The 12,482-nt window shown below is 46.1% G+C and overlaps 1 protein-coding gene across 1 annotated transcript in view; it reads right to left on the bottom strand.

Annotated features, from left to right (window-relative positions):
• LOC139367023 (sodium channel protein type 3 subunit alpha-like) overlaps positions 1–12,482 on the bottom strand; it is a 177,973-nt gene that overhangs the window by 67,806 nt on the left and 97,685 nt on the right. Inside the window, exon 15 of the mRNA XM_071104908.1 lies at positions 11,756–12,112. Coding sequence (XP_070961009.1) covers positions 11,756–12,112 — 357 coding nt within the window. The remainder of the gene's footprint in view (positions 1–11,755; positions 12,113–12,482) is intronic.

Here is a 12,482-nt window from a genome sequence, read left to right as displayed (position 1 = left end):
CTCCCCCACCATCTCCTCCTCACGTCCTCCCCCACCATCGCCTCCTCACGTCCTCCCCCACCATCTCCTCCTCACGTCCTCCCCCACCATCTCCTCCTCACGTCCTACCCCACCATCTCATCCTCACGTCCTCCCCCACCATCTCCTCCTCACATCCCCCCCACCATAGCCTCCTCACGTCCTCCCCCACCATCTCCTCCTCACATCCTCCCCCACCATAGCCTCCTCACGTCCTCCCCCACCATCTCCTCCTTACGTCCTCCCCCACCATCTCCTCCTCACATCCTCCCCCACCATAGCCTCCTCACGTCCTCCCCACCATCTCCTCCTCACGTCCTCCCCCACCATCTCCTCCTCACGTCCTCCCCCACCATCTCCTCCTTACGTCCTCCCCCACCATCTCCTCCTTACGTCCTCCCCCACCATCTCCTCCTCACGTCCTCCCCCTCCATCGCCTCCTCACGTCCTCCCCCACTGATACACACATGTGCATACTAAGACCTAAAAATAGGTGAAAGTGCTTGATCCGTGTTCATTAGTGTCCAGTCTGCAGCACCCAGTGGGTATTATAACACCGTATTAGTATTAAGACCCAGCATCTGGGTGACCAAACTAAACCAGGCATCCCAGTCCCAGCCACCACATCCACCACCTGGGACTAGACCACCTAGTCCCAGCCATCACCACAGTCCCAGCCACCACATCCACCACCTGGGTCTAGGCCACCCAGTCCCAGCCATCACCACAGTCCCAGCCACCACATCCACCACCTGGGACTAGACCACCCAGTCCCAGCCACCACATCCACCACCTGGGACTAGACCACCCAGTCCCAGCCACCACATCCGCCACCTGGGACTAGACCACCCAGTCCCAGCCATCACCACAGTCCCAGCCACCACAGCCACCACCTGGGTCTAGGCCACCAGTCCCAGCCATCACCACAGTCCCAGCCACCACCTGGGTCTAGACGACCCAGTCCCAGCCACCTCCACAGCCACCACCTGGGTCCAGGCCACCAGGAGATTTACATCCTAACCCTGCTTAGACGCAGACGGGGACATTTAATTAGTGCTTTAATAATATCCACTTTCCCTTCGCCAGTCCTCCCCCCTCCTTCTCTCCCTGTCCCACTCTCATTCTCAACACGGTCTGTTATCCTTCACCAAGTACATCAATGTATAGTGAAGCAAGCACTCAATGTAGAATATGCTCCTATAACCACAGGTCTAGCATCATATTACTCTACTCTCAACCTTTACCATTATGGGAATAACAAATATCAGTGGTCAGGCAACTCTGAAGTCAGTAGTGGGCCTGGGCGGCCATCTTGGATGAGGTCAGATTAGTATGAGCTCACTCAGCAGGTAGCTCTGGGGTCATAGTGTCATCTGTTCTGCATAGCTAAATAGCTGCATACCTACCCTGGCTCTAGGTGGGGAGCAACATGAGTTGACTACTCACTATAAATAGACCATTGTCTCTACAGGCCCAGCACACGCACGCACGCACACGCACACACACACACACACACCCTTTGTCAACTTAGTAAAAGCCTTTGTGTTCTCTTATGTATATGATATAACGCCTTACAACCAACAGAATTGGAGCAAATATTGTTTTCATGCCTCCCACTCTCTCGATGGCTAGTGACATCTTGACAGAGAGGAGAAACAGCAAAATGTCAAGGGCAAAATACCAAAAGGGTTGACTTTCATGCACTGTTGATTGGTATTTCATCAACTCATACTTCCAGTCCTCTACGCCCAGACACTGTCGAGCCAATAGCCATGAGTCATCCAAGTACGACCAACCAATACCTTTGACCACAGACATTTTAGGATATCTTGCCAAACGAAATCTCAATATTGTGTTTGATAACATTTGACGTTTGACATTTGACTTGACATTTGAATCTGCTTCCGAGTCCAAAAAATAGTCTGAAACACTGTTGTCTGTATCCAAGCAAAGACTGTTGTGGCAACTGAATATGAAACTGCAACCAAATGCACACGCACGCACACCCAAGCGCACGCACGCACACCCGCGCACACACTAACCTTCACACCCTGCGTGGTTACATTGCCCATCCATGCAAAATGAGAGCATTTTGGTGTGGATAAATCACATGAACGGTGGAAGGCATAAGCCTCAGGACAGTGTGGCCCACATTCTCACTGATTAACACAACCCTTTCTACCCAAAAACCTCCTGAAAACATGGCTAGTTCTCCTATGACTCATACGGTTACAGTTAGAACCAGTCGTAGCCTGTGGGTAGCCTCCCTAAGGGATGATTTGAGACACATGATTCAGGATCACAGTTATTCAAATACCTTTCGCTAAATGAATTTCAAAGCTTCATTTGGTAGTATGCATTAAACCACTGTGTTATTTGATTATACTGCAGTGAGACTACACTGGCAGTACATTCTCACAGTAGTTACATTCTAATTCAAATTGAGGAATTATTCGGTGAGGGCTGTTTCTACTCTATTGTATTGTACTTGGGTCAAAACACAACAACAACAACAAATCCCCTGAAACTATTGCCATCGGAAGCTTGTGTGTGAAGGATTACCAGAAGAGGAATCTGGAACGAGAGTGCTGTACCGTGGTGGGCTCCTGGTTGATACACAGTTAGTGAGGTGCTAACTGCTGCCAGTTGTGCCTGGGTATTAACACCTGGCATAGTTAAGTTACACAGGGCCATGGTCCAATGGAAGGGCACCACCTGACATGGAGCTTTAAAAAGAGACACTAGAGTCACGAACACATACATAAAGTAGCAGCCAGGTCACCCGTGACACAGGTCAGTATTCGGCATTGGTAGATGATGTGGAAATCGTCCACTAGGGGCGACAGTGAGCGTTGTTACCTTCGAGTAGGTTTCGGTTTTGCTAGGGCATTGTGGAAGAGGATGGATGTAAGCATCTGCCTCTGATTCCAAAGGTCGCAAGTTTAAATCCGTAAATAGAAAGTTATTTTTGAGATTTTAGTTTTGAGCCTTTCCCAAACCTTAACCCTTACTGGAACAATTTGGAGTTAATGCCTACATTTATCCCTGACCTTAAAAATGTGGAGTTAATACCTAAAAGTACCCTTAAACCCTTTGACATTTGACGCCTGCAACAGTATCTCTACTCCAAATAACTGGTTCCATATCACCCCACAGATGCTCAATTGGATTGAGATCTGGTGACTGGGCAGGCCACTGCAGTAAACTAAATTCACTGTCATGCTCGTGGAACCTAGACAATCCTAGTCTTGTGCAAATCCAATTTACAAATCATACACTGTTGCTATGAAAGGATGCACTTGATTGGCAAGGATGTTCAGATATCCTGTGGCATTCAAATGCTGCTCCACTTTTATCAAGGGGCCCAATGTGTGCCATGAAAACATACCCCACACCATCACACCACTAGCCTTTAATGTTGACATGCGGCATGATGGATGCATGTACTCGTGGTCCACACCCTAATCAAATCAAACTTTATTTGCCACATGCGCCGAATGCAACAAGTGAGGACTTTACTGTGAAATGCTTACTTACAAGCCCTTAACCGTGCAGTTCAAGAAGTAGAAAATATTTACCAAGTAGGCTAGAATAAAAAGTAATAATAAAAAGTAACACAATAAGAATAACGAGGCTATATACAGGGGGCACCGGTACCGGGTGTGCAGGGGTACAGGCTAGTTGAGGTAATCTGTACATATACAGTAGGTGGGGGCGACGTGACTATGCATAGGTACAGCGAGTAGCAGCAACGTACTAGGTGGGTCAATGTAAATTGTCCAGTGGCTATTTTTATGAATCGTTCAGCAGTCTAATGGCTTGGGGGTAGAAGCTGTTGAGGAGCCTTTTGGTCCTAGACTTGGCGCTCCGGTACCGCTTGCCGTGTGGTAGCAGAGAAAACAGTCTATAACCTGGGTGACTGGAGTCTCTGACAATTTTATGGGCTTTCCTCTGACACCGCCTATTATATAGGTCCTGGATGGCAGGAAGCTTGGCCCCAGTGATGTACTGGGCCGTTCACACTACACTCTGTAGCGCCTTAGGGTCAGATGCCGAGCAGTTGCCAAACCAGGTGGTGACGCAACCGGTCAGGATGCTCTCGATGGTGCAGCTGTAGAACCTTTTGAGGATCTGGGGGCCCATGCCAAATCTTTTCAGTCTCCTGAGGGGGAAATGGTTTTGTCGTGCCTTCTTCACGACTGTCTTGGTATGTTTGGACCATGATAGTTCGTTGGTGATGTGGACACCAAGGAACTTGAAACTCTCGACCTTCTCCACTACAGCCCCGTCGATGTTAATGGGGGCCTGTTCGGCCTGTCTTTTCCTGTAGTCCACGATCAGCTCCTTTGTCTTGCTCACATTGAGGGAGAGGTTGTTGTTCTTGCACCACACTGCCAGTTATCTGACCTCCTCCCTATAGGCCTTCTCATCATTGTCAGTGATCAGGCCTATTACTGTTGTGTCGTCAGCAAGCTTAATGATGGTGTTGGAGTCGTGTTTGGCCACACAGTTGTGGGTGAACAGAGAATACAGGAGGGGACTAAGTACACACCCCTGAGGGGCCCCAGTGTTAAGAATCAGCGTGGCAGATGTATTGTTGCCTACTCTTACCACCTGGGGGCGGCCCGTCAGGAAGTCCAGGATCCAGTTGCAGAGGGAGGTGTTTAGTCCCAGAGTCCATAGCTTAGTGTTGAGCTTCGTGGGCACTATGGTGTTGAACGCTGAGCTGTAGTCGATGAATAGCATTCTCACATAGGTGTTCCTTTTGTCCAGGTGAGAAAGGGAGGTGTGGAGTTCGATTGAGATGGCATCATCTGTGGATCTATTGGGGCGGTACGCAAATTGGGTCTAGGGTGTCTGGGAGGATGCTGTTGATATGAGCCATGACCAGCCTTTCGAAGCACTTCATGGCTACCGACGTGAGTGCCACGGGGCGGTAATCATTTAGGAAGGTTACCCTTGGGCACAGGGACTGTGGTCGTCTTCTTGAAACATGTAGGTATTACAGATTCAGGGAGAGGTTGAACATTTCAGTGAAGACACTTGACAGTTGGTCCACGCATGCTTTGAGTACACGTCCTGGTTATCCGTCTGGCCCAGCGGCTTTGTGAATGTTGACCTGTTTAAAGGTTTTGTTCACATCGGCTACGGAGAGCATTATCACACAGTCATCCAGAACAGCTGGTGCTCTCGTGCATGCTTCAGTGTTGCTTGCCTCGAAGCGAGCATGAAAGGCATTTAGCTCGTCTGCTAGGCTCGCATCACTGGGCAGCACGCGTCTGCGTTTCCCTTTGTAGTCCGTAATAGTTTTCAAGCCCTGCCACATCCAATGAGAGTCAGAGCCGGTGTAATAGGATTCAATCTTAATCCTATATTGACGCTTTACTTGTTTGATGGTTCGTCTGAGGGCATAGCGGGATTTCTTCTTATAAGCGTCCGGATTAGTCTCCCCTCCTTGAAAACAGCAGCTCTAGCCTTTAGCTCAGTGCGGATGTTGCCTGTAATCCATGGCTTCTGGTTGGGATATGTACGTACAGTCACTGTGGGGACGACGTCGTCAAAAATGCACTTATTGATGAAGCCAATGACTGAGGTGTTGTATTCCTCAATGCCATTGGATGAATCCCGGAGATATATTCCAGTCTGTGCTAGCAAAACAGTCCTGTAGTGTAGCATCCGCGTCATCTGACCACTTCATTTAGAGAGTCACTGGTACTTCCTGATTTATTTTTTGCTTGTAAGCAGGAATCAGGAGGATAGAGTTCTGGTCAGATTTGTCAACTGGAGGGTGGGGGAGAGCTTTGTATGCATCTCTGTGTGTGGAGTAAAGGTGGTCTAGGATTTATTTTTTCCTGGTTGCATATATGACACGCTGGTAAAAATTTGGTAAAACTGATTTAAGTTTGCCTGCATTAAAGTCCCCGGCCACTAGGAGTGCTGCTTCTGGGTGAGCATTTTCTTCTTTGCTTATGGCCTTATAGAGTTGGTTGAGAGCGGTCTTAGTGCCAGCTTCGCTTTGTGGTGGTAAATAGACGGCTACTAATAATACAGATGAGAACTCTCTTGGTAGATAGTGTGGTCGACAGCTTATCATAAGGTACTCTACCTCAGGCGAGTAATACCTCGAGACTTCTTTAATATTAGACATTGCACACCAGCTGTTCTTGACAAAAAGACACACACCCCCACCCCTCTTCTTACCACAGGGAGCGTCTCTGTTCTACCGGTGCATGGAAAATCCCTCCAGCTCTATATTGTCTGTTTCTTTGTTCAGCCACGTCTCGGTGAAACATAGGATGTCACAGTTTTTAATGTCCCGTTGGTAGGATAATCTTAGTAGTAGGGCATCAATTTTACGTTCTAACGATTGCACATTAGCAAGGAGAATGGAAGGCATTGGGAGTTTACTCGCTCACCTCCGGCTTCTCAGAAGGATCCCCGACCTGCGTCCCTTTTCCGGCATCTTTTCTTCACGCAAAAGGCGTGGATCTGGGCCTGTTCCAGTGAAAGCAGGATATCCTTCTCGTTGACTCGTTAAAGGAAAAAGTTTCTTCCAGTCTTTGGTGAGTAATAGCTTTTCTGATGTCCAGAAGATATTTTCGGTAATAAGAGACGGTAGCAGCAACATTATGTACACAATACGTAAAAAAATAAGTTACGAAAATGCAAAAAAAAAATAAAATGACAAAATTGTACAATTGATCGGGAGAATGTAAAACGTCAGCCATGTCCTTCGGCGCCATCTTAGTACTGTCCCGTCAGCGTGAAACAGTAGGAACCACGATTCATCAGACCAGGCAATGTTTTTCTAATTATTTAGTGTCTAGCGTTTTCGTTCCTTAGCTCACAGCAACCACAGTTTCTTATTTTTTGCTCATATCCCATTTGTGTCCATGTATTCTTTTATGGGTCTTTGGACACCAATGTTGTACTGGACTGCAGGTGGCTAACTGTAGCCCATCTGTTGCTCTGCACAATTCAGGTCAGCCTCCTTTGTCCTCATCAATTACCCATTTTCGACCACTGGCCTGCTGTTGGCTGGATGTTCTTTGGGTGGTGGACCATTCTTGATACACACGGGAAACTGTTGAGCGTGAAAAACCCAGCAGCATTGTAGTTCTTGACACTCAAACCGGTTTGCCTGGCACCTACTACCGTACCCCATTCAAAGGCACTTAAATCTTTTGTCTTTCCCGTTCACCCTCGGAATGCCACACATACACAATCCATGTCTACACTGTCTCAAGGCTTAAAGATTCGTCCCCTTCATCTACACTGATTGAAGTGGATTTAACAAGTGATATCAATAACGGATCATATCTTTCACCTGGATGCACCTGGTCAGTCTATGTCATGGAAGAGTTCTTAATGTTTTGTCTACTCGGGGGATTATATCAAGATGAGGCTATCTTGTTTTAACGAGAAGGATTACCTTTACATTCCATGTACAGAATCCATATAGAATTAAACGGTTGCGTAATGATGAATGTCTTATTTCTGTGATGCTAAGAGAAAACCAACCTGCACCTGATTGGCAATGAGGCCATGACCCAGCCAGGCTGAAAGATTGAGAGCAATCTTACCCAGACCCATGCAGGTCTTGTCCATGGTCCGACACACACACACACACACACACACACACAGACTCTCTCCGTTGACTGACGGCCCATCTCATGTTAGGCACGAAAGGGACGAGAGGTACAAGCCTGGCAGGGTAACATGGACACTGAGATGAAAAGGGATGATTAAAGGAGATAACTCTCCACTAAGTCCCCCAAGCCAAGATCAGACAGTATACCTGAACTTACTGGCCCTGGCCCACTTACAGTAGAGATCATTGGAGTAGGGTTACGCTGGTAAGCTTCCTGGACAGAGTAGAGACTCTCTAGACTCTCCAGGCAGCCTGCTTCTGAAGGTTGTTGCCGAGAATGAGAGTGGCAGGCGGTGGCGTAATGACCTGTGTTTGTACTGCACATACAAACACTGCATTCACAGGATTCACAGAACAGATTAGAGAATGCTATCGCCATGGATGGCTAGGATTCATATCTCCCCCTTCTCTCTTTCACTCTCTCTCTCTTTCAGTCTCTTTCTCTCTCCCCCTGTGTGTGCAGGGACAAGCTCAGACAGGGGATCTATTGGATGGCTCTTATTGGTCCACTCGAGTACCATGCAGGAGAGGGGAGTGTTAGGTTCATAACACTTGAGACAACAGGGAGCAGAGCGAAAAGCTCTCTCGAGGCCAGATCTGGATATCTAAAAGTGTGCTCATTTTCTAATTAACCTTAGGATGACTCATGTCTTCTGACGTTGTTAATAACATACTAAGAAATCATAATATTGTTTATAATCACTAAATGTGTTATCCCAATAGGGAAATAAGTTCAATGTTTTAAGTTCTTAGAACCAGACGTCATCACGAGTGACGTCAACTTTGATGTCAAGACAAAAATGGCCACTATACTGTAGGATCTTAATTTGAGCAAGTGTGCTACAGTAGGAACATAAGCCTGCAGCAACAGGAAATTTGAATTCTTATATGGATTATAATTAGGAACATGTTTGTAGGGGTTGATACATTTTTTGTAAGGGAAAATCAAGTTTGAATTTTTAAAAATTGAAATACACTACAAGTTCTCCTGCAACAAGGTGATCAAATTAAGATCTTACATCTGAATACCTGCCCCTTTATGCTTTCATAGAATATGAATTCATTGTGCTAGTTTCACATAACAACACTGTGACATTTCTTCAGTTTAAATTAAAACACTGACAGAGATGGTACCCCATGTTTACAAACACAAACAACTCTAAGGCAAGCTAATAGGAATATTATACAATAGGTGGGTCTTATCCTGGATGTTGATTGATTAAAAAGGCGTTCCAGCCTGTGTCTATTCCAAAAGTTACCTATGTTAGGCTATGATGTTGAAATGCCTATTTATGTTTCCATCTCACTGCACAATCCACTGTCTCATCAGCCCAACCAGGCAATTTATAAACTTGACCTCCACAGTTAAAAGCATCTAGACATTATCCCCCATTTCTTTTAGACTAGCATTTGGTTTTTAACAGGCGAGATTTGTATAAACCTTGCTGTTTGTCTCTTCGACCTTTGCAACTAGAGAGACATATTTTCTTAGACAGTCAAAATCATGAATCAGCATCATTTTTATGGATAAATACAAATACATGTCAACAGAAAAGCAGGTCAAATTAAATGAAATGCAGGTAGTTTGCAATCTTTCCAGCTACAGTTTTAAGTGATTGTGTTAGCTATGTACCTCCGCTGAACAGTGTTCAGACAAGAGTGCACATTTACTATGCCAGTTGAAATTGTGCATCATTAGCTCATTGTTATGGATGTATCCAAATAAACATCACTAGAAAACAGCTTAAACATACGCAAATGCAGCTACTTTGCTGTTATTTTGGCTACACTGTTTGACCTGACTGTACGCCGTAGTTGGCTAGCTAGCAAGCAAGGGATAAAAATATTACCAGGCTGCATGGCAACAAAACATTTAGAATAAATGACTTGGTTAAGTCCATAGACTTAGAACAAAAAGCCATCACGACTTGGTCGCGTCTCTGGCAACCTAACTGATAGCATGAATGATCCAGACAGCTTGGTAGCAACCCTACATTTGCATTGGGACTTTATCTCTTTTTTAATGAAAATATGTTATTATTTACATATGTTGGTAAACCGTTGTATAAAAGTGATAATGACCTCAAAGCTGGTGTTTGGAGGATATATTGGCACGGTCTGCTGGCCCGAGATGCTAACAACACCCGTGTCAAAATATTCTCCAAACACAGGCTTTGAGGGCATTATCAGTTAATTAAGTATCAAATGTATCTCCCCTATTTATCCCATGATGCTATGCAATCATAATAATGCTTAGTCATGCATCTGGATCCGTTAACACGCCGTCCCACATCAGACATTTTGTCAGCCTTGTAAATATCCCGACGAGACATCGGCAGCCATGTTATTTTACACAACCCGACGTCTCGCAGCCCAGGCAGAGCTCAGTCTCAACGACTTCCTTTGACTGCTCAGCCAAAATAAATAAGACAGGGGACTCGGGAGGGAAAGAGAGAAGAGGAGGTGGAGTGGGAAGGAGGGGGAGGAGCGATGGAGCAGGGAGAAGAGACGAGGAGAGGGAGGAGGCCTCTAACACAAGTGTGTAAGCAAATGACAGGCACTGACTTGACTGACTTGACTCAGGGACTGGGGCGACCCTGCAGAGAAAGATAATATTAGCGGGGGCAGGCTGGGTAATTGCGACCTCATCGCTTGCCTGCCCCGCGGATTAGAACAGTACTGCAGCATGTAGTGGAGCACTAAGGACAGAGAGGATACTGTGGGTAGAAAGTATTACTGGCAAGGCTGTGTACCACTCCATATAGTAGAGTTTGTCTACCCATTTAGTCTCTAATTTGTTTACTCGGTGGGTTGTGGTAGGACACCGGCAGTGGCAAGAATGTAAGGTCACCCCCCGCACAGGAATCATGAGACATTTTGTATTTCAACAATCCTACTGTAACACATACAGTAGGAGTCTTATGCAGTGTAAACTACAACACCTGTCTACGTGTCAGTTAGTGTGGAAAACCCCTCACACATGACAGCCTTAATCCTTAAGGCATTATGTCTGCCAGGACAAAGTGTGTGCTTGTGTGTGAGAGAGAGCAAAAATACAGTCAAGGAAGTCTTGGAAGTGTGCAGATATGCCCATATCCTAGCTAAACTACTGAAGCGTCACGACATGCAACCATGCAACACAGCTCAAAAACACTGCATAGGCTTCTTTGAGAAATGGTATCTAGACCAGCTGGGACCCAGGACCCTGTTTCCTTCATTATTACTGTCAGCTTTAACAGCTGACCACCTGACCTGGCCCACAGTTCAGCACTACCAGTCCTGACCAATCAATAAACAGCTTCATTATAGGATGATATGTGATGTTAGGGGTGTCTTTTAATTACTATACATGCCCAGGGGGACCTGTTACATCTATAAAGTCTATAGAGAGCAGGACCGTAAAACCTGATTAATTTCTAATGGTCACAAAACTGTACTGTGTGACATTTCAACCATTCTTCCCTGTGTGTTCTTTTTGTCAAGGCTAACATGGCCAGCCACTAACAGGCATCTTCGTGAAACTGAATCGTGCCTCATACAGGCACTGACTTGACTCAGGGACTGGGGCTGCCCTGCCACCTCCATACGTCTGAGCTTTATGGGGATTGTTTTAACGTCCTCCCTTCCCCCGACCCCCTGCCCACCCTTCCAAAAGCTCCAACCATGGCTGATATAGAAGCCATTGGCAGGAAGGGGATAAAGTGGAAGGGCAGAGAGGTAGAGGAGGCACTCACCCCCACCCCTTCTCCCAGCCAACCCCCAGCACCACAGTGGGCTCGTGACAGAGACATGAATGAACCACGCTTGTGTCCTGCTCAAAACTGAGCTAAATTGACGTAAGGGGGGCAACCTTTTACAGGGTCAAATAGCAGAGGGAAATGTTCAGCTTAATAAATGTAATCCTGAATTTCACAATTTTAGGAGAGGATTACACACATTGATTTAAAATTTGAGTAGCCTCTGAGCACTAAAATCCCACAAAATATAGAGGCTGCACGCACTTTTGTGGTGCATTCAAAAGTCAACCAAAACATGTACCTTACTGCCCGCACTACCCAAGAGACTGAGAGTGGAAGAATGACTTACCACCAGGTTCCCGATCACCATGACCTGCATGAAGACTAGGAGGCAGAGAGGCTGCCCTGCCACCTCCATACAGTCCCACATGGTCTCGATCCACTCGCCACACAGCACCCGGAACACGATGAGGAACGAGTGGAAGAAGTCCTTCATGTGCCAGCGCGGAAGCGTACAGTCCTTAGAGATCTTACACACGCAGTCCTGGTAATTCTTGCCGAACAGCTGCATGCCCACCACGGCAAAGATGAAGACTATGATGGCTAGGACCAGGGTCAGGTTTCCCAGAGCGCCCACCGAGTTGCCAATGATCTTGATGAGCGTGTTGAGGGTGGGCCACGACTTGGCCAGCTTGAACACCCTTAGCTGTGGGAGGGGGGAGAGGGGAGATGGGATATTGAGATCCACTGTTTGTTCGTTATCTGAGACATGGTCAATATGTGTGTGTTTTAAAAATAATGTTATCTAGAAGTTGATTCAAAAGATTTAGAAATGCATGATCAATGTATTCGTCCATGTTGTTATTTATTTTACTTTATCCTATACTCATCTTTAACTTGAAACATTTAAAAGTTAATAAATTAAGAAGTGGCTACTGGCTACAATTGAAATAATTGTGTCAATGGAATGTATGTACTAATGTACTAAGAAGGGGTTAACTAAATCAGGCTGGTTCTCGTTGACGAGAATTAAGGAGAATTTCAAGAGATTCTTGAGAGGTGTCGATTTTCGAGAG

This window comes from Oncorhynchus clarkii, chromosome 15 (assembly GCF_045791955.1).
Source record: "Oncorhynchus clarkii lewisi isolate Uvic-CL-2024 chromosome 15, UVic_Ocla_1.0, whole genome shotgun sequence".
NCBI lineage: Eukaryota > Metazoa > Chordata > Actinopteri > Salmoniformes > Salmonidae > Oncorhynchus > Oncorhynchus clarkii.
This window is presented reverse-complemented; position numbering and strand designations above follow the sequence as displayed.